At 35.0% G+C, this 21,797-nt stretch overlaps 2 protein-coding genes across 2 annotated transcripts in view; both read left to right on the top strand.

Moving 5' to 3' along the window:
- The first annotated feature begins 1,181 nt into the window (after positions 1-1,181).
- LOC107666997 (inositol hexakisphosphate kinase 2-like) lies at positions 1,182-8,280 on the top strand. The gene is made up of 5 exons (XM_016458550.1): positions 1,182-1,821; positions 3,996-4,209; positions 5,769-5,941; positions 7,201-7,376; positions 7,466-8,280. The coding sequence occupies exons 1-5, from the start codon at positions 1,611-1,613 to the stop codon at positions 8,069-8,071; spliced, it is 1,380 nt and encodes a 459-aa protein (XP_016314036.1). The 5' UTR covers positions 1,182-1,610; the 3' UTR covers positions 8,072-8,280.
- Positions 8,281-19,646: 11,366 nt separating this feature from the next.
- The window catches only part of LOC107666996 (protein transport protein Sec61 subunit alpha-like 1), a 7,361-nt gene continuing 5,210 nt past the window's right edge, over positions 19,647-21,797 (top strand). The window contains exons 1-5 of the mRNA XM_016458549.1: positions 19,647-19,795; positions 20,546-20,613; positions 20,701-20,766; positions 20,949-21,027; positions 21,353-21,484. Of these exons, the coding sequence (XP_016314035.1) occupies positions 19,789-19,795; positions 20,546-20,613; positions 20,701-20,766; positions 20,949-21,027; positions 21,353-21,484 (352 nt within the window). The 5' untranslated portion in view covers positions 19,647-19,788. The remainder of the gene's footprint in view (positions 19,796-20,545; positions 20,614-20,700; positions 20,767-20,948; positions 21,028-21,352; positions 21,485-21,797) is intronic.

Genomic DNA, 21,797 nt, shown 5'->3' with positions numbered 1-21,797 from the left:
ACATCACCAAATACTAATTAGACTTTCGCTACATCAAGTTGTTATCAATTGAACAAAACCTTACAGGTTTCATAAACCTCAATAACACCACATAACAAATAAATAACTCCAAGAACTATAAGTATGTCCAACTTTATTCATATACATACCGTAAACTCAGGTAGCTAAATCAATATATAGGCATATAGCAAATCTCATCTGCTTGATTGTTTATATTGTCACAAAATGTAAACCATATTATCGTGAAGAAATATACAGTATTTAAAGTTGGATTTATAGTACATCCAACAGCATCAGGTAAAGCAATATGTAGCTCTTATAGCAAATCTCAGCTGTGTGACTGTTCATATCATCATAAAATATGTAAACTATATTATTGCAAAGCTTTCTATATAAAGTTGAATATAGCTAAGTCCAACTTTATCCACATACATACAGTATACTCACGTAAAGCGATACTATATAGCAAATCTCAACTGCCTGATTGTTGCAAAAATGTAACCTTATCACACACAGCTCTATATAAACTTGGATAGGCCTATATAAGTATTCTATATCCAACTTTATCTGTATACTCAAGCAAAGCAATAAACGGCATATAGGCCTTGTTGAGATAATCACAAAATGTAAAGAATATAAAAGGCTATGAAAGGCATGAAGATATTCAGATATTATACAAAATTTTTAGCGTAATTATTTATGTTAAGCAGCTTGGAAACGATGTGTATTGAGAAAAGCGCTATACAAATAAAACTTGGAAAAAAAAACCTGTTGTTTATTGTTAACATTATTGTTTTTTCTTTGACTTCTTGGCCAAGTCAATGTTATCTGCTAGTTTATTATAGTTTTCATTTAATATACATTTTTTTAATTTCTTCTTTTTCGCTTCCTGTCCCCCGTAAACTGCATTTTTCTGCATGTTTGTGTCGTGACCCTTGCGAGTGCCTTAAAGTGTGCACTTTACAGACATCCATGTCACAGTGAGAAAAACGGCTAAATCGCTCAGCTTCCCCCTCCCCTCCACCCCAGACTGTTTTCCATCTAAATCCTCCCCTCCCCCACCCTTCCTCGCTCTTTGTTCGCATTCTGTCCTCTCCGCTTGTTGCCACCCAACACCGTCTTCGGCGCTCTGATTGGTCGATTTGATGTTAGAGGCAGAGCTACTGATGCAGCGTTGACATTTTGTCAGTTCGGCAAGAGATTAAGGTGTCAGTAGAAGAGCTTCCGAGAAAGCGGCAGACACTCGGGCGTTTAAACTGCTCTTTCTCGATTAAAATCCCCTAAATTTCGCCCTTAGAACAACTAGAAGAAAATACGAACTAGATTATTCGTGTCGTAAAAGAAAGGATTAAATCCGAACACAGAGCTGTGTTCTTTCTTCTGTCGTGTCGCCTTTCTTCCTCCTTCCTGTTTCTTTTGTTTATGTCCTGCGGTGTTCTGCTGCACGGCGGAGAATACATCACTGACCGTGAATAAACGATAGAGTGAATCGAGATAAACGAATAACAGAAAGAAAAATATTTAGACCATTTCGTCCTTTTCCTCCGTCTTACACGTCTGTGGTGTCCAGCTGGACCAGACCAGGAGCGAGAGTCTAATGCCCCAGGAGGATGAGCCCAGCCATCGAGGGGATGCAGACAGAGCCGCAGGGGTATTTGGGGAAAGGGGTGCTCCTTGAGCCCTTTGTGCACCAGGTGGGGGGACACTCGTGTGTGCTCCGCTTCGGGGAGCAGACGATATGCAAGCCCCTCATCCCCCGGGAGCACCAGTTTTACAAGAGCCTCCCTGCGGCTATGCGGAAGTTTACACCGCAATATAGAGGTAAGTAGCTACTAATGTGACGTCTCATTCCATTTTCCTGTCTATTAAAGCCATTCTTTTCTTCTTCATAACTGTCTTTCGCGTACAATGTGATATTGTTCGGTTAGACTGTAAAAAACATCTTCATGTTAAATGAAGGCCAGCAGTGCTGCTGTGTTTCCGTCTTAACCCTGTTCTTCTCAAGGTGGCGCTGTTGTAATATATTCTTAAAGGGACAGTTCACCCCAAAAAAGAAAATTCTGCTATTATTTACTTACCCTCATGTTGTTCCAAACCCGTGTGTCTGTCTTTATTTAGTGGAACCGAAAAAGAGACACCTGCCAGTCACGTTCATTGTCGTTTACAATGAAAGTGAATGGTTACAACCATCGCCTTTCTGTTTTATAGAAGTAAACATTTCTTTTAAATATTTGGGTGTACTGCCTTTGTAAATGTCCCATTTAGGTAGGGCCCCTAAAAGGTAAGTTATTGGCAAGACTGTACTTTAACGCATACACCTAGGTGTCAGGGTTTCGTTTGAAGATACCTGAATGTGGAGCGATTCCCAGCTTATCAAACTTGAAAAGCAGCAGCAATGACAAGTGTTTTTTTTTCTGGACCCAAAGACTGCTGACATGACATCATAGACTGCCTCCTACACACTTGTGGTTTCAAAATTTGCTGTCATTCCTGAGGATCATACACCTGGAAAGACAAGCTAAACCGGTTTAGATTTTTTGCTTATGTCCATCTGTCTCATTTTTCTCTCTCCTCTCTCTGCTCTTTCAAAACATGGATACACACAGCCCAGTTTGGATACACATTGCAGCATCCATACACTTTAAATGGTCTGTTTTCCAGTGTGATAAGTGTGCAGGACATATGTTTTTTATTGGGTGAGGTTGGGGGGATGGGTGTGATGACAAAACAGAAGCTTGGGCATCTTTGTGGTTGTTTATGGTGTCTTAAAATGCACTTATTTTCTTAACGGTAGGAAGTTATTGTCAATAATAATATATTGAGTGCCTGTTTTAATATTCTGAATTGGAAGTCTAGGCGAGACTCTGGCTATGTTTTTTGCATTGTGCTCTGTTGTTTTGAAAATAATGCTTTTAAATTTCTTGATAAATATATTTTTTAAATGCGTTATCAAACAAATCTCATTTTCTGTAATAAAAAAATGCGGATGAAATATAATTTACATGATTAGTTTTTTTGTTCTGTCTTTGAAAAAAATATTGTTTTAATTATTTGCATTTTTTTTACTTTGTTACATTAAAAATACTAGAATAATGTTATTGAGAATGAGAATAAAAACACTAACATTACAACATAAAAATCTTTATTTGAATAATTATTTTAATTTTATATATGTCCTATCTATCTATCTATCTATCTATCTATCTATCTATATATATATATATATATATGAATTTTAAATGAACTTTTTCATTACCTTTTCCCTTTTAGTACTCTCTCTTCTCTCAGAATAACAGATTTATTTATTTAGTGCAAAAGATGATTCTTGTTTATATCTTTGGGACTGTTTTTCAGGTTTATAATATATTCTTGTAATTCTTGTGGTGTTTACATGTGATGCCTTCATTTTTTGCCAGGTTTTGATGCATTGTGCTTTATGGATGCTCTTGAATTTGAGTCATGAAGTGATATGATCTTTGACAATAAATAGTGTTGGTTTCATCATATCTTTAGCCTCTTGTCATTTGTTTGTTGGGCTGTTTTCCTTCTTGTGTGGCATTGATTGAATGGACATTTGATGTGGTTTGCTGTGACAGATTCAGAAAACTGATCCAGTGAAGCCGCTCCTGTACATTGGCTGTTGCTGTTGTTTGATAGACTTCTCTCTCTTCCCAACCCTCAGCCTTCCTGCTCCCTCGCTTTCTTTTTCAAGAATTTCTGTCTCGTTGTTTGTTTATGGATTGTGTGATTCCTATCAGGTTAGGAGCAGCCCGTGCTGTCGGCTCAGTAGCTTTTGTTAAAGACTGGCGAGCTTTTAAGCGCAAAAAAGAGAAGTGGGTAAGAGATGTTAAAGATTTCCCAGACAGTTTACTTTAAGCTCGGATCTCTGACTACTTCCTGTTTGCTGAAGTGAAGTTATTATGATTTCACCTCTGACCTCATTCTTTTTTCTTTCTTTCTCTCTCCTATTCCATATCTCTCTCATCTCTCTGCAGGTGTGGTTTCGGTGAGTTTTGAGGAGGATGAGGAAGGAAATTTGTGTCTTCTTGCGTACCCTCTGCACAGTGAGCTTGGGGACTTGGAGAACGTGGACCCCTCGGCAGACCTGGAACCCAATAACAAAATAAAATGGGTCAGTAAGATGCTGCTGGACAATGAGGGCTACAGCAAGGACCGGTCCAGACACGCTCGGAAGGATAAGGACAAGAGGTGAGGGGACGGTAACATCTGATTGTGAAGTCGTCCTAGCAATATGCATAATAGATGCAAAAATAGGGTTGAAGAATTGAAACGTAGAAGTGGTGTTAATTTTTACAATTGTTTTTGTCTTAAAAATGTCTATAAATTTAGTCAATGATTGGTTGTTAGAATAGTTAGTCAGTTTTAACTGTGATTAAAATGGCATGTAATTTAGCCAACAAAAATAACATTTTAACGTGGACAAATCCAGTAGACTTGTGTTGAATGAGAGACTAGGATATAATAGAAACTTGGGAGTGTGTCTTTTGATATATAAGCATCCACTTAACAAGTAGGGCTGAATGATTTATTGAAATAATAAAATCAGAATCGCAGTTTGGCTTATTGCGATTATCAAATCACAAAGGCTGCTATTTAATTAAATATGTAGAACTATGTTTTGGAGTGTGTTCATTTACACACATGCAGCTCATGAAAATATTTTTATTTTCTCAGAGCAGCTATTAATATAGTAATTATTTATTTTAATAATAAGTTATTATTTTATTAAATACTCATTTTTTACATTGAAATAAAATAATGAAATAAAAATAATAATTTAAATAATTTTATAGTCATATTGATGTATAATTAAACTGTGCAGCCCTAAAAAATATGCATTTTAAATTGCAGTCACAATTTTTATCAGAAAAATCACAATTATATTTTTTCCCCAAATTGTTCAGCCCTACTACATCCTAATAACTGTTTAGCAATGTGCTAAAAACACTTAGAACAGTTAGAAACCCAATAGCACAGATGTGACAACTACCTATGACGACGTTGTAGCCCAATTTTGCTTGAAAAAACTCAAATAAAATGTGTATTTAGATCAAAATGTAGCCATTTACCAGAGACTGCAGGGAGGTTCAGAGTCTTTCTCAAGGACAACAATACTGACAAATCACGTACTGTTTCTTGTGGATCGAACCAGCAGCTTTTCAGTTAGCAGTCTTAAGTTTTAATGCCTAGGCCACAATACCCCACATCTCTTGAATAATACTAGCCTGTGTTCTCCTGTAATAATGGCTCTGCTCAGTACTTGTCTGCTGACTCAATGAGAATGTGACCGATCGTAGCGTCCTTGTCGTCATGAGGAGGCGCTGAGCGCACTGACCCACAGAACACCCAGCTGGGCAGAGCAGATGCACTCTCAGCTGCTGGCAACCGGACTGGTTCAAATGTGTGTTTTGAGCCAAAGTTTAGCAAGAGGTTATGTAACCAGCGTAGCTTTGTGACTTAGAAGTGACCTCAGTGTGACTGGGGAAGGGGTGAAAGACCAGATAAGAGGCATTTGTTCTTTGTGGGGGGATTTAGGATTTTAGGAATCATGGGTATTAACCCACCTCAACAAGCCATACGACTTGGGGTGTTGTTTATGTCTGTAGCACAAACGGCACAGGATGAGTCACACACCAAAATTTAATACTCAAACTTAAGGAATTTGTTTAGATCTCTTAAAACAGGTTCTACCAAGTTAGCCGTAATCTGTCTGTCAGGCTGACCCACCTCTATCCTCACCCCTCCAGTGTCAAACACGAGGAGGAGCTGGAGTGGCTCAAGCAGACCGAGGTGTTCTACTACAGCCTGGAGAGGAGCAATGCTGCCAGCCCTCAGCTCAAGCACAACCCCTGGAGCCTCAAGTGCCACCAACAACACCTGCAGAGGATGAAGGAGAACGCAAAACACCGCAACCAATACAGTATCCTTCAATGCTGCCACAAACAACAAAGGTGGATTGGTCTAGTGCAGTTTACTGCTGATTGTTAGTCATTAATCATAAATTTATTGTTACATTATTATTGTTGTCATAAATTTATATACATAAACAGCACTGTTCATTTCAGGTCAGTAAGGCTTAACATAACCTTCTTTTTTTTTTGTTTTTTTTTTTTTAGAAATTAATACTTTTATTCTCCAAGGATGCGTTACATTGATTAAAATTGACGGTAAAGACATTTATAATGTTATAAAAGATTTCTCTTTTGCTTTCTATTAATCAAAGTACCCTGGGAAAAAAAAGATTATGAAATAAAAAATATTAAGTTTGTTTTTAACACTGAGAATAAGAAATGTATCTTGAGCACCAAATCAGCATATTAGAATAATTTATTAGAATGATTTGAAGGATCATGTGACACCAAAATTGACATGCTGTAAATTCAGCTTTGCCATCACAAGAATAATTACGTTTTAAAATATAATAAAAGAAAAAAAATATTGTAAATTGTAATAATAATAATATTTAAATAACAATAATAATAATACAATTGTAATAGTAATAATATTTCACAAATTACAGTTCACAGATGACTCTATTTTTGATCAAATAAATAAAGCCTTGGTAAAAAACAAACCAAAAAAATCTTACCAACCCCCAAATTTTTTAACAGTAGTGTGTATACTTGTATAAAAAGTATATTTCCATAAAATATATATTTATCATACAAAACATTATATATATGATTATATATCTTTTATTTATTAAATATTATAATATTTTAATGTCTGTATATAATAAATATATATTATTACTGATAGTTTATTTATTGCCAATTAAAAATTTATTTCTAAATTATGGTAATATGTAATTAAAAATTAATTACAGTACAAATTAATACAAATTAATGATAACAGATTTATAATTATATACAAAATGTATTTTAATTAATAATTTACACTTATTTTACCCAAATTTTAAGTCACTAAAAATATATATGAAAATCACTACTCATTAATGTAGCTATTCATACTGCACAACAAAAACACAAAACATTAAAAAGCTTGAATAGCATATTATAAAGCTTGTATTGCTATGCAGATTTACAATTAGAATGACCATTGTGAGGTAAATAGATAAAGCATGCCTATTTATTATGCAGAAAAACAAAGCTTAATTGTAGAGCAATACTGGAAAGAAAGGAGAATCTACGTTTCCCTTAACCCAGAACCTCCCATCAGAATTCATCCTGTTGGAGAACCTGACATGGCGCTACACAGTTCCATGCGTGCTTGATCTGAAGATGGGCACGAGGCAGCACGGGGACGACGCCTCTGAGGAGAAGAAGGCCGTCCAGATCCGCAAGTGTCAGCAGAGTACATCCGCCAGCATCGGAGTGCGCCTCTGCGGCATGCAGGTTAGTGCAGCTCTTGAGCGTAATTCCATAATATTAGAAGCACTTAAAGGCGATGTTTTATTCACACGCTCCTCTTCACTTTCCTCCAGGTCTACCATTCTGACACAGGGCAGCTCATGTTCATGAACAAGTACCACGGCCGTAAGCTGACCCTGTCTGGCTTCAAAGAGGCCATCTTTCAGTTCTTCCACGACGGGAGACGCCTAAGACGCGAGCTCCTGTCGCCGGTGCTGCGGAGACTGCGAGACATGCAGGCGGCCCTGGAGGCCTGCGAAAGCTACCGCTTTTACTCCAGCTCGCTCTTGATAATATACGACGGAGACCCTCCGCGATCACGCCACTCCGCAGAGGATGGGCTTTCGGAAGAGGAGGAGGAAGACGACGATGAGGAAGAGGAGGAGGAAGAAGAAGAGGAGGGTGGTGCTTTTGGATTCCCTCACGGCGCAGGTGCGGCCAGCAGCAGTAGCAACAGCGGTGCTTGTGGAGGCACCAGCAGCTCTGCTGTGGTGCGACGCATGGCCAGACCAGACAGCAGCCCGGTGGTGGATGTTCGCATGATTGACTTTGCTCACACCACGTGTCGGCACTACGGCGAGGACAGTGTAGTCCACGAGGGCCAGGATAGCGGTTACATCTTTGGATTGGAGAACCTCATCACCATCATTTCGCAACTAGAGGACCACAGCACAGATTAAACCCCAGCTTTGTTCAAACCAGCATGGCTTTCGAATGGGAAAATGTTTCTTTCTCTTTCTCTTCCTCATTCTTTCAATCCCTTGAGACATTCAGCTCTCAAAGCTCCACCTGTTCAGTTGTTTTTTTGTGTTGTAGAGGATTAAAAAGGGTCGAGAAGCTAACGTCAAGTCGTCACATGATCTGCTTCCTTCATGTTTAGTAGCTTTACTCACTTCCCCCGATGTACTGTTACAAGGTTGCTGCCGTTCCCCTTTTTGTTCTATTTATTGAGGAACGGTTATTTACCGAAAAGGACCTGATTTTGTTCCCGTCCTCGTTCATTGAGAAGGTTCTGGAACTTTGATTAGCTTCTGAGTGCTCCTTGTTGGATGGTGGTGAAAAGAAAGACTGTTAACGCTCTACAGCACCCTCCCCTTGCCCCTTTACCCATCGTGCAGAGACAACTATATTCAGATAGTTAGTTGACATACAGAGATGATAATAAAGCTTTATTTATTTGTCATATTTCCTAAATAAACTAAAAAGAAAAAACATTGAAAATGTGAATGGAGCTTCGAAATCTACATTCCATGTTATTAATGTTACAATAATGATATTAATAAATATTATTATTTGACATGTTCGGATACCTCTATCTTATATCTGTCGTACACGGTATGTTGGAGGAAAAATAAAACTTGTTTGTGATAAATTCTGGTCTCGTACTGTGATTTGTTTGGGCTTTTTTTTTTTTTTTTTGCAAGCTGTGCTGTATCTTGTATCAAATTACAGCAAGTCACTATTAATCACTAAAACCCAATTTGGGTCTTGAGCTGAAGATGCTAGATAAAGAATAGTGCAATAAAAAGTATTAAAGGGATGGTTCACCCAAAAATTTAATTTCTGTTATTAATTACTCACCCTCATGTCGTTCCAAACCCCTAAGACCTTCATTCATCTTTGGAACACAAATTAAGATTATTTTGATGAAATCCTAGAGCTTTCTGACCCTCCATAGACGGCAACGCAACTGACATGGTCAAGGCCTAGAAACATAGTAAGGACATCGTTAAAATAGTGACATCAGTGGCTCAACCGTAATTTTATGAAGCTACAAGAATACTTTTTTGTGTGCAAAGAAAACAAAAATAACGACTTTATTCAATGATTTCTTCTTGGGACAGTCCACCGCTATGCATGTTTTACGTAAAGTCAGCAGCACCACACGCAAGCTTCATAAAATTACGGTTGAACCATTGATGTCACTATTTTAATGACGTCCTTTCTTCGTTTCTGTTCCTTGATCGTGGTCGAGAAAGCTCTCGGATTTCACCCAAGTATTTAAATTTGTGTTTTGAAGATGTTTGGAACGACATGAGTGTGAGTAAATGACAACATTTTCATTTTTTGGATGAACTATCCCTTTGAGTTGGTTAAAAATGCAATAGTTTACCCAAAAATTAAAATTCTGTGTTCATTTACTCCAAACCTGTATGACTTTCTTCTGTTGAACATAAAAGACGTTTTTGTACTAACAAAATGATTTGGTTATCAACATTCTTCAAAATAATTATACGCTGGTGTTCCACAGAAGAAATAATGATGATTGAATTTTTGGTAACACTACAATTTAAGTTTTGGTAACACTTTAAGGATCAAAGTGTTCTCACTATAGTTGCTTATTAGCATGCATTACTAGCATATTGGCTGTTTATTAGTAGCCTACTTATAAAGCACATATTAATGCCTTATTCTGCACGACCATATTCTAAATCACTTAAACCTACCTTAACAACTACCTTACTAACTATTAATAAGCAGCAAATTAGGAGCTTACCGAGGCAAAAGTCAGAGATAATAGTTAGTTTAATAGTAAGAATTGGTCACCAAACTAAAGTGCAAATGTTTATTTTTGCGTAAACTTACTCAGGATGTTTTCTTTAGCTTTCACAGTCAAGAGATAGTGGAAAATCTCTCTACATTATCACAGGTTTTAAGGATGCTAATGTCTTGCCCTGTGTGAAACTTTTAACACAAGGTGTCCTGACCAAGTGGCCTGACCTTTTCCTCTTTACTGGCTGTTTGAGAATTCAGACGCTTAGGTTACAGATAGACCTGTATCACTGTCACACAATGACGTACATGTAAAACAGACATGCACAGCACTCTTTAAGATTGGGGCTAGTTGTCACGCTTTTTTCTCCAGTGAATATTTAGAGTAACAGATTTGATGGTTTAGTATACAGTCAATAATAAGATCGCTTAATAATTTGGCACCAAATCAACATATTAGAATTATTTCTTAAGGATCATGTGACACTGAAGACTGGAGTATGATGCTGAAAATTCAGCTGGTCATCACAGGAAAAAAATACATTTTAAAATACTGTATATTCAAATAGAAAACGGTTATTAAATTGTAATACGAAAATTACAGTTTTACTGTATTTTTGCTCAAGTAAATGCAGGCTTGGTGAGTATAAGACACTTATTTCAAAAACATAAAAAAGAGTAATTATTCCCAACCTTTGATCGGCAATTTAATAACATTTAATACGCAAATGGACTCAAATGTCATGCTAGATTTAGTCAATTGTGGTCCATGAACAGTTGGTCCAAAACTAAGCGCTCCACAGGGGGCTTCAGATGTCAAATGATGGGCGTTATAGGCTTTGATTTGAATCATGTGTTCTGTTTGGTTGTTTTATCTGCTTTATCCCGTGTCTCAGTGGACTGCATTGTTCCAGTGATTTGATGTAACATCATGGATGAGCGCCAGTGTCAATAGAAATGTAAATGGTTACTGTCAGCGCATGTATATGGAAGTGTTGAGTGATTTAGCATGTTTTTGTGTCTGAATGTTTGTCAGTATTAGCATCACCTATTCTCCAGAACAGCGGTTGCCATGGCAACGGAGAAAATGCTTCTATTTTGCATTTTAAATTTAAGTTTTGATCATTATATATATATATTATTTCTATTAAATTTTTTCTGTTTTCATAACTATAAAACACAATGCAATGGTTCAAATTATGAAAAAAGTGCAAAATTCAAAATGCAGGTAAAAAAAAAAACAGTAAAGAAAATTCCTTATTATTAGCACAGTACATTGTGCCCTATTTTTACGAATTTTTACAGTGTACTAAAATAGAAAAACCTTTTACATTTATTTTTATAAAGCCTTTTGCAATCAGCCCTATTTATAACCTAAAATGAAAATCTTGCCATTATTTATCTCATAAAATGCAAAAGAGAGGCATTTCACTATATAACATTTAGGATTATGAAATAAACTTAATAAATAATAAATTAGGTATTTACAAATTATTAAAAAGTTTATAAATAAACTCAATCAATTAATTAAAATATATTATGCTGAAATATAATTTACAATGAACACAATTGTGTTAAAAATGCAAAATAAAAGCATTTTCTCTAGTGGGTTTTTGGACCTCATTGAATATGTGTAGAGAGAGAATAACTGTTGCTGTAGGTATCCATTGAGGTTTAGTATTCCTTTCTTATGTGACAGGTCAATTTCAGATTTTAGAAAAGGGAATTTCAAGAGTGATCCTGTATGCGTCATCAGTGTGATCCTCAGTGTAGCAGCTGGGTCATTTATAGAGGTCACTTCATCGACTTTACACTTGTTGGAAATCAATATTTCATCCCATTCCAGTTCCACTGAAAGCATGTGCCTGTGGCCATGATTCTTCATATGAAGCATTCACACAGGTGGGAAAAAGACATTAGCACTGCTTCACTAGCCGACATCACATGTTACAGGTAGCAACTAACAAAGGAAAAAATAATGTCTTCTGTAAGAATTCAAGGAGACTAAGACATAAACACACAATGACAGGGCCAGCTGTACACTGTAAAAAATTTTTTTAGTTCTTTTCTCTAGCGCTGGGGATCATGCGTTGTCCTACATACGTTAATTACGCCTCCTTTAAAATGTCAGGCAAATATCAAATGAATTCATCCCCAATCTGAAACATATGGGAGATATGTTCGGCTTACATAATTACTGGTTTGAAGTATATGCAGCTGGCTCAGAGAGTTAACATTTGCATGCTCATTATAGGTACTCAGCTGTGCTCTGTTTTAGTTCAATTCATTCTATTCTACCTTTGTTCTCTCTGTGTTCCTAAGAATAGAGCATTGTGAGGTCAGAGCATTGCTCGCCTTCTTTGTCTTTTTCTCTGAATTGAGTCACACCTTTTGAGGTCACATTTATACGCACACACATTTGTAAATATTTAGTTTCTCAGGCATCGTTCTGTTATATTCTTTTCAACTTTCCAAGTGCCAATGTGAGACGCTTTTGATACACAAACTGGGACATTGTTAAATTAATGTTTATTGCATTATTTCAGTATCATGTGTGTCACAGTGATGGGGTTTAGTGTTTGTGTAAATGACACTGTGCAACTTCTATATATAAGTATTGTCCTCCTCAGCTCGCAGACAAGCTGTTTGTGATGAGCTTTAGTTCATCATGTGACTTTCTCATCACCACCAGTTTTTGGTGGTTATCAGTGCATTACAATGGTTCAAAACTGATTTTAGTACTTAAATATGTTGGTTTATTAACATTACATCAGTTAATGAAATACGGTATTTTATTGTAAATTTAGATTAAGTCTGTAAAACCTAAAATGCTGCTACCATATTTTTTACGGTGAAGTTCTGGCAACCACAGCTGCCGGTATTTTACCGTAAATGTCACAGTATAAGTTTACTTTTTAGATCAATTATACATTAATTAAAATTAAAATGCAAAATTGCAGCATTTTCACTAACATTTTATAAAATTCATATATTTTTATAAATAATACAACATTTATAAGTAACTAAAAAGTTATAATTTTATTTAAATAAATAAAAGTTCAAATTCACTTAATTCATTATGCTGAAAATATTTTTAAAGAACAAAACATTTCTAAATTTAAAATTGCACATTTTACTATATATTTTATATATATTTTAAAACAATTTATTAAATCAATTTTACAAATAAATAATAAAAAAGACATTTATAAATAAATGAAAGGTTAAATAAACTGATATATATATATCATCATGTGACTTTCTCATCACCACCAGTTTTTGGTGGTTATCAGTGCATTACAATGGTTCAAAACTGATTTTAGTACTTAAATATGTTGGTTTATTAACATTACATCAGTTAATGAAATACGGTATTTTATTGTAAATTTAGATTAAGTCTGTAAAACCTAAAATGCTGCTACCATATTTTTTACGGTGAAGTTCTGGCAACCACAGCTGCCGGTATTTTACCGTAAATGTCACAGATTTTTTTTTACAGTGTAGGGTCATGAATGGCCCTTAGTGTTTGACCACAGTCAGAGAGAGTGAGAGAAAACCAGGCCAAGAAAGAATTAGAATCTTACATAAGCGTAAACGCTGCTCCCATATAGCACTGTGTTGACTTCATTTACTGACTGCGCTGTCAACATGTGTTTAATCAGGCCTGCCAATTACATTAACAAGATCAGCTAAATCTATCCACCGACGTATTCCTGATCAGATATATTGACTTGGCTTATTTCATTTAAATAGCTTCGAGTGCTCAGGTGATTCTGTTTGTGCAAGAAATGCTTTAAAAATGCTTTGTTGCTCTGCTAGGTAAAAAGACTATTATGCGAGAAGTGCATGAATAAAAAAAAGAAAGATGAATACATTTAAATTCCTATCCCAGTCTTAGTTCTATGTGATGTGTGTATTGTAATGTGAATATTCTGTCAAACCAGCTCAGCCCAGCTGAACCCCCCGCAGGCAGAAAGATAGGTCAAGGTTGACTAAGTGTTGTTTTTACATAACTGACGCTCTTTGTTGTCCACCTAAAAAGTTGAAGATAATGGAGGGGGATGGTATGAAGCAGTTTTCAGACAGAGAGGTCCTAAAAAATAAAAAATAATTTTCTTTTTTTAATTTTGGATTTTTTTGTATTAAATTTATTTTTCTTTATTTATAGTTCTTTATTGTTTCTATTAAATATTATTTCTATTTAATTGCAATTTTTTTCTATTTTTATCACTATTATTGTTTTGCCAGAATATTATCCATTAATTTTACAGCCATTTCTGTTAAAAATCACAATGCGATGAATATAAGGTAACGCAATGAAGGTGAAAAAAAAAAATCAATACAGATTTTACAGTGTACTACTAAAAAAAAACCTTGATATTTGTGACCCTGGACCACAAAACCAGTCATAAGGGTCAATTTTTTGAAATTGAGATTTATACATCATCTGAAAGCTGAATAAATAAGCTTTCCATTGATGTATGGTTTGTTAGGATTGGACAATATTTGGCCATATAGACACAACTATTTGAAAATCTGGAATCTGAGGGTGATAAAATTATTAACATATAGCTTTAAATGCTCAGGTGATTCTGTTTGTGCAAGAAACTCTTTGAAAATTCGTTGTTGCTTTGCAAGGTAAAAAGACTATTATGTGAGAAGTGCATGAATAAAGAAATGACTGATGAATACATTTCACTTCCTATCCCAGTCCTATTTCCTATGTGATGTGTGTATTGTAATGTGAATATTCTGTCAAACCAGCTCAGCCCAGCTGAACCCCCCGCAGGCAGAAAGATAGGTCAAGGTTGACTAAGTGTTGTTTTTACATAACTGACGCTCTTTGTTGTCCACCTAAAAAGTTGAAGATAATGGAGGGGGATGGTATGAAGCAGTTTTCAGACAGAGAGGTCCTAAAAAATAAAAAATAATTTTCTTTTTTTAATTTTGGATTTTTTTGTATTAAATTTATTTTTCTTTATTTATATTTCTTTATTGTTTCTATTAAATATTATTTCTATTTAATTGCAATTTTTTTCTATTTTTATCACTATTATTTTTTTGCCAGAATATTATCCATTAATTTTACAGCCATTTCTGTTAAAAATCACAATGCGATGAATATAAGGTAACGCAATGAAGGTGAAAAAAAAAAATCAATACAGATTTTACAGTGTACTACTAAAAAAAAACCTTGATATTTGTGACCCTGGACCACAAAACCAGTCATAAGGGTCAATTTTTTGAAATTGAGATTTATACATCATCTGAAAGCTGAATAAATAAGCTTTCCATTGATGTATGGTTTGTTAGGATTGGACAATATTTGGCCATATAGATACAACTATTTGAAAATCTGGAATCTGAGGGTGATAAAAAAAAATCAAAATATTGAGAAAATCACCTTTAAAGTTGTCCAAATTAAGTTCTTAGCAATGCATATTACTAATCACAAATTAAGTTTTGATATATTTACAGTAGGAAATGTACAAAATATCTTTATGGAACATGATCTTTACTTAATGTCCTAATGATTTTTGGCATAAAAGAAAAATCTATAATTTTGACCCATACAATGTATTTTTGGCTATTGCTACAAATATACCCCAGCGACTTAAGACTGGTTTTGTGGTCCAGGGTCACATTTATGACATTTATAAAGCGGTTTTCAATAGCCATATATTCATAACCTAAAATTCTATCATTATTTACTCATCTTCATGTTATTTACAACCTATTTATTAATTAATTTAAACCTGATCAGTTTGTTTAATTTACAACTTCGAAAAATCTTTTTCTTTTTTCTTTCCTCTTTTTACAGTGTGGTTCATACATTATTGGAAGGTATTTTCTGCTGAGATTGCTACTACAAACTGCTGTTGAATCAAAAAACTGATTTTCCCCCCCTTTTGTGCTCTGCTTATAAAATAATAGTATGCGGGTTTGAAATGATACAAATACAATGAATAATGACAGATTTTTCATTTTTGGCTGAACTCTTCCTTTGAAAACCTGGTCGAATGGCAGTGAAGCACTGAATGTTATTCAGTGGCCTTGATGTAACAAGGATGGTGTAACAATGTCTCAAGCATTTGTAAAGTGTTCTGGTGTACTGTTGAATGTATTCAGAGGCATGCAACTAGTCTGCTGTGTATAATACTTCAGAGAAAATATTTTGGGTGCTGATCCAAAGGCATTCTTACTATTTTGCTTATGGCATTTTAAGGAGGAATAAAAAAAGACTAGAACTAATTTTAAAATGTATTGACTTCCCAGTTGATTCTAGTATTGCGCTCTTGGTTTATGAATCGGTTGAGCTGTAAAGCATTCTGTTCTCTGCTGTCCTGATAAAATGTCACATTGTGACTCATCAGACACCTTTCTAACTCACTAACAGTATTTATAGATGCGTCTAAATATAAGGAAAAAACACTAATCTGAAAAAGGCGCACATGAGCAAAACGGCTCTGGCATTTGATGATAATGCATCAGTTTACCTCAGTAGTCTAGACAGTATCTGTTTAGTGATTGTGTCTGAGCATATGTGGAATTAACCAGAGTTTACTCTGTCTAAACAAATTTGTCATGCCTCATCAAAGGTTTAGGGATCATATCTCTGACGTGATAAATAAATGAGGGTGTCACTTAAGTAAATGTCTCTGGATGTTGTAAAATACCATGTGCACCAGGCCAGCGAGTTTACATCAAGCTTAAATGATTTTACGCCATTAAAGAGCAGGAGGAAAGAGCACAGAGAAACTATACAATGGGTTTCACAATTTTAAAGCAACAATATCTTGCCAACAGATGCCTGTTACACTGTAAATAATTTTCAAAGTTGTAAATATAACAAAGATTATTAGAGTACATTTTACAAGAATATATTATTTCAGTATTTCTACTTGAAAATTTCAGGTTTTATTTAATGTGTTCTTTGTTATTATTTGTGAAATGTATTAGCAATTTATGAATGAAAATGGTTTCTGCACTATTTTTTTCAGTGTCTGTTTCCACATTTAATTGCACTTTCTTAAATATTAAAATTATTTGAAAACATTTAAAATATGACACTATATAACACTATTCATATTTAAAAAAATGATTAATAAACAAATAAATAGTAGCACATCCAAATCTTTATATTAATATTTATTTTAAATAAATGCAAACAAACATTTTTCGCAGCTCCATAAATACACAATAAAAATAAATCATTAAAGAGTAATATACAAAATTTATTTAAAAAAATAATTTTTGCATTAATGCAATTGATTTAGGTCAAAGACTGTATGTTGCAGTAAGAGTCTGTTCACAAGGAAAAATGACTATAATTGTAATTTCTAATAATCCAACTTTTTAACTGGCTTGTCAGCTCATTAAGAGGAAAGATTTAAGCCATGATGACCAGCGAAATATGAATTTGTACTGGTTCCTAGTATTGTTTGAGTGCTTATAAGAACTTAAAACTGAGAACCAATTAATGTGAGTAAAACAACATTCATTATGGCAGTTTGATTCCTAAATATGAAATTAAATAAGTTAACTTCACCAGTTTATGTAAGGCACTGAAAAAAGGATGTAGCTCGGCAATGTGTCTCTCAAATTGTAAACCAAACCCAGGTGAATCAGATGAGCCAACTGAAATGTCACATAATCCATAAAATAAATCATATAACTCTCAGCACAGTTAGCAACTGAAGAATTGAAATCCTGCGTTATGTCAACAGCATCTGAAAATAGCAGCTCAAATGTACTATATCTCACTGAGAAATGTAAACCCCATAAAAATAAATGAAGCGGAAGGCCTTGGTGTACGTGAAAATAAACATTTTGGGAAATATTAATTTCCTTTGCTTATGTATCATGCCACTTTCTTCTCAGTCCAGATTCCACATCCTTCAACATGGCTGAAATATTATTCCTTTATGAATTTACATGAGGTGTACATACACACACACACACACAAACAAAGTGCAAAATGACATTTTTTTGCCTTATATGACACAACACTGAGATGTAAAAGAAAATGAACAGTTGGGTGAGAAAAGTATGTGTGATTTGTGTGGTATTTGCTTGTCCTCACCTCTGTGTTATCTCACAGTTCACTGACCATTATATAACCAGTCTGAACAAGTATCTTTATTAAAGTGCAGACGACGGCTCATCTCTAACCAGAACAATCAGCCGCTGTGCGCATAAATGTGTATAAAGTACTGAGCAAAAAGCCATGTGTTCTCTGCTCTGCCATTTGTTTTAATCCCTGGTTGGTGTGAATGTTAGTACGGCTCAGTGATTATGTGTGTCAGATTGGCCTGCATCAGCTGCAGACACCAGACTAGGATAATCTGCTGTCATAATCACATTGTACCCATTCAACAATCGGTTTTGATGAACTATAATTGTTTAAAAAAGGTCAGTTAAATAATTCATTATCAAGTTTTAAATGTTGCTGTGATGTGAATTACATCAACTCATAAAATGTATACTTTTTAATATAATAAAACACATCAGATTATATCAGTCAGATTTCTGACAGTGTGAATCACCTTGTTTTCAAATCAAATCATAATCTCAAATCACAGAACTGTGCTGAACTAAAAAGCACTGAAGTGGAACTACCATGATGGTATCAAATGATAATTTGATAAATGATAATCAGAATAGGCTACTGGCGATATGATGATACATGTCCAAAAATCATGGTATTATCGTTGGTAGCCTATATGTCCAAATAAATGTGTAGGCCTACTTCATGTTCAGGGGTTCTAATACCTCTGATTCAGCAGTCAAGTCCTTGTGGCAACAGGTGTTCCATGAATCAAGAGCCTCCGGATTTCTGATGAAGGGATGCCCCCTGTCGGTTATTTGTGTCAAGTAACCTATTAAACGGCAATGTTGAAGATGCACTCAGTGAAGTCATATTTTAAAAAATTAGCCGTGAATTTGAACATTTCAGTTATTTTGCGCAGACACAAACAATTTACCACAAAATCTATATAGCTAAACACTGATAGGCTATGTTGTGCGTCTTAACTGTGGGTATTATGTTCTAATTGAACGTAGTTTGTGTTAAAAATAATTCTAACAGCATAAAACAATACGCATTATTACCTTAAGGTTTATCTTTGTAAAGAATAACGTTGGCTAATGCATCAATGCATCTGTCAATCTCATTAGTGACTTGACAGACGAAAAGCAACTGTAATAACATTTGTTAATAATACTAAAAAAATCAATAATTCTAATCTATGAGTCATTTTAATCCATTAAAAATCTGGTTGTGCTGAAAAAGAACAAAACATTCATGTATCCTAAAAATAGTCTTCCGCCAGGAGTCTAGAAACCCAAACCTCATCGGAAAAACACTAAAATCTCAGCACGTGTTTGTTTTAGTTATAATATGTGTATACTAAATTGTATAATCTTTTAAATATATACCTTTCAAAGTTTTTGCCCCCTAGCATAAATACAGAAATCAACCCCAGTAATTTCTATAAAAAGTCTTTCAATTCTTATTAGCTCATAAATGATTCTGGTTTGTCAGTTTTGGCCTGCGCTGAGAAAAGTAACAGTTAACACGTGACACCCTTAGACGTTCAAGCTATAATCTACGTCTGAACACACTCACATCTTAAAAAACCTAAATATCTATTACATAAAGACTTAGTGAAAAATGAAACAGCATAACTGCAAAACTGTTATTTTTTACAATCATACATGTATTAGAGACAACGTCCGGGCCACTAATCCCGCCCATTTCATATCGAGCCCGCTGTTTCTGTGGCACAGATACTGACGTGTATTTGTGCTCTTGGTGATGACGTGTCCTGAACACGTTCCTCATTTAGAGCCGCTGACCGGTGCTAGCTAACGCTAGACTGGGACAATCATCAGAGGGGACACCATGGCCAGTGAGTCGTCATGATTATTACTTTATTCGATTCTATTAAAAAGGAGTTTAGTGCATTCTGTAGCTATAAGCAACTGCTATTTTAAAATAACTGTTTAGCTTCAGTGCTTCTTCATTATAGATTAGCAACTGTATTTTACTGTCAGAATCTCATGTTCCTCATTGTTTTATTGTCGAGTTTACAAAAACACGCACTTCATAGCTATATATATATATATATATATATATAGTTGTCTAAAATGTGACTTTAATGGTTACATTTGTAATTGTACTGATTTTTAAAGCGACCATAGCCAGCTAGTACTTGGTCAGTTAACTAGCCTGGTCAAAAATGCAATTGCTGTTTATTTTCATCGCATAGACGTCGTGTACTTTTTAAACGTGTAGTATATTGCACATAACAAGTAATTTAACTGGGAACATGGTGCATACTTAAAATATAACACAACAATGCAAAAGTCTGCTAACGTCGGTAATTGTACATCCTTATTTTTGTTTTTTTTTTAGCGTGATTTGTTTTAGTTTTTAGCACTCATTTAATGGACAGATGAGGTTTTGATCTTGTTATTTAAAACGGGGGTTTTCTTCTTGGATTGAATGATGACGTTGCAAGAGAGACAGATTCAAGTAACTTGTTTGATTTCCAGAAACTCTAAAGCCACGTCGCCTGAATCACCAGGATAGCAACATTGTCTTGCTTTCTCAAGTTAGGCATAACAACTGTAAACCTAAGTGCATTTTTTTTTTCCAGTTAAATTCTTAGAAGTGATCAAGCCATTCTGTGCGGTTTTACCAGAGATCCAGAAACCAGAGAGGAGGGTATGCAGTTTGATCACATCATATTTTTGCTTTGCTTGTTTTTGTGGCGCTTTAGTTATACTAACTCCTTGAATCCCTTCCCCACAGATTCAGTTCAGAGAAAAAGTGTTATGGACTGCAATCACCCTGTTCATCTTTCTGGTGTGCTGCCAGGTATGTTCACTCTTATTTAAACTCCTGAGCTCTCTGAAGTGCTGTTGATGATTAACAAAATCATTCTTGTGCATTTATAAACCTCTCAAAGTAAACATTACCGTCTTTGGATGTGTTTAATTTGCTGTCTGAGACCATAAACTTTTATGTTTGAGTGATCTACGGTGATCTCTGTCCTCCAGATTCCCCTCTTTGGGATTATGTCTTCAGACTCAGCTGATCCCTTTTACTGGATGAGAGTGATCCTGGCATCCAACAGAGGTGCGTATACCTGAATCAGCAGTGCAAGCAGTGATTGAATCAGTCATCCCCTGTTGAATGAAGACGAATGATTTAATCAATTATCAATGTCAGATTAATAACAATTGCACAGCATTATATCATTTAATTAATTAATTCAGGCTGATTTTAAGAAAATCAATATCTGCCCAAAACTAATACATAATTATCTAAAATTAATATTTACTCCAAAACCACTCAGTTATATGTAGTGTCTGGTAAACACAATTTTTTTGTTTTGTTTTATATTGGTCATCCGTCTTTGGAAAATTAGATTAAGTTTAAAGTTTAATAATGTGTGTTTCAGGTACTCTGATGGAGTTGGGTATCTCTCCCATTGTGACATCTGGTCTAATCATGCAGCTGCTGGCAGGAGCTAAAATCATTGAGGTTGGAGACACACCTAAAGATAGAGCGCTTTTCAACGGAGCTCAGAAACGTAAGACATATTATAATATTCTATTATATATGGGAGGGGACGTATATAAATATACATTTTATGTATATTATTATATATTAAGACACTTCATTGATTGAAACTAATGGAAAGGTCTAATGCAGCTCCCAGTGCAATACTCTTGTTGGAAACCCATCTTAAAGGGGTCATATGATGCGATTTCAATTTTTCCTTTCTCTTTGGAGTGTTACAAGCTCTTGGTGCATAAAGAAGATCTGTAAAGTTGCAAAGACTAAAGTCTCAAATCCAAAGAGATATTCTTTATAAAAGTTAAGAGTCAGCCACGCCTACCTAA

The sequence above is a fragment of the Sinocyclocheilus anshuiensis genome, unplaced genomic scaffold (genome assembly GCF_001515605.1).
Source record: "Sinocyclocheilus anshuiensis isolate Anshui unplaced genomic scaffold, SAMN03320099.WGS_v1.1 scaffold615, whole genome shotgun sequence".
In the NCBI taxonomy this organism is placed as follows: domain Eukaryota; kingdom Metazoa; phylum Chordata; class Actinopteri; order Cypriniformes; family Cyprinidae; genus Sinocyclocheilus; species Sinocyclocheilus anshuiensis.
The sequence above is the reverse complement of the archived record's forward strand: the minus strand, read 5'-3'. Positions and strand labels throughout refer to the sequence as shown.

Bases quoted from the DNA above. Each gene is read 5' to 3' on its own strand.
- LOC107666997 (XM_016458550.1), top strand. From the start codon at position 1,611: ATGAGCCCAGCCATCGAGGGGATGCAGACAGAGCCGCAGGGGTATTTG. The intron at 5,942-7,200 runs GTATCCTTCAAT...ACCTCCCATCAG, and splicing joins AAAACACCGCAACCAATACA to AATTCATCCTGTTGGAGAAC. The intron at 7,377-7,465 runs GTTAGTGCAGCT...ACTTTCCTCCAG, and splicing joins TGCGCCTCTGCGGCATGCAG to GTCTACCATTCTGACACAGG.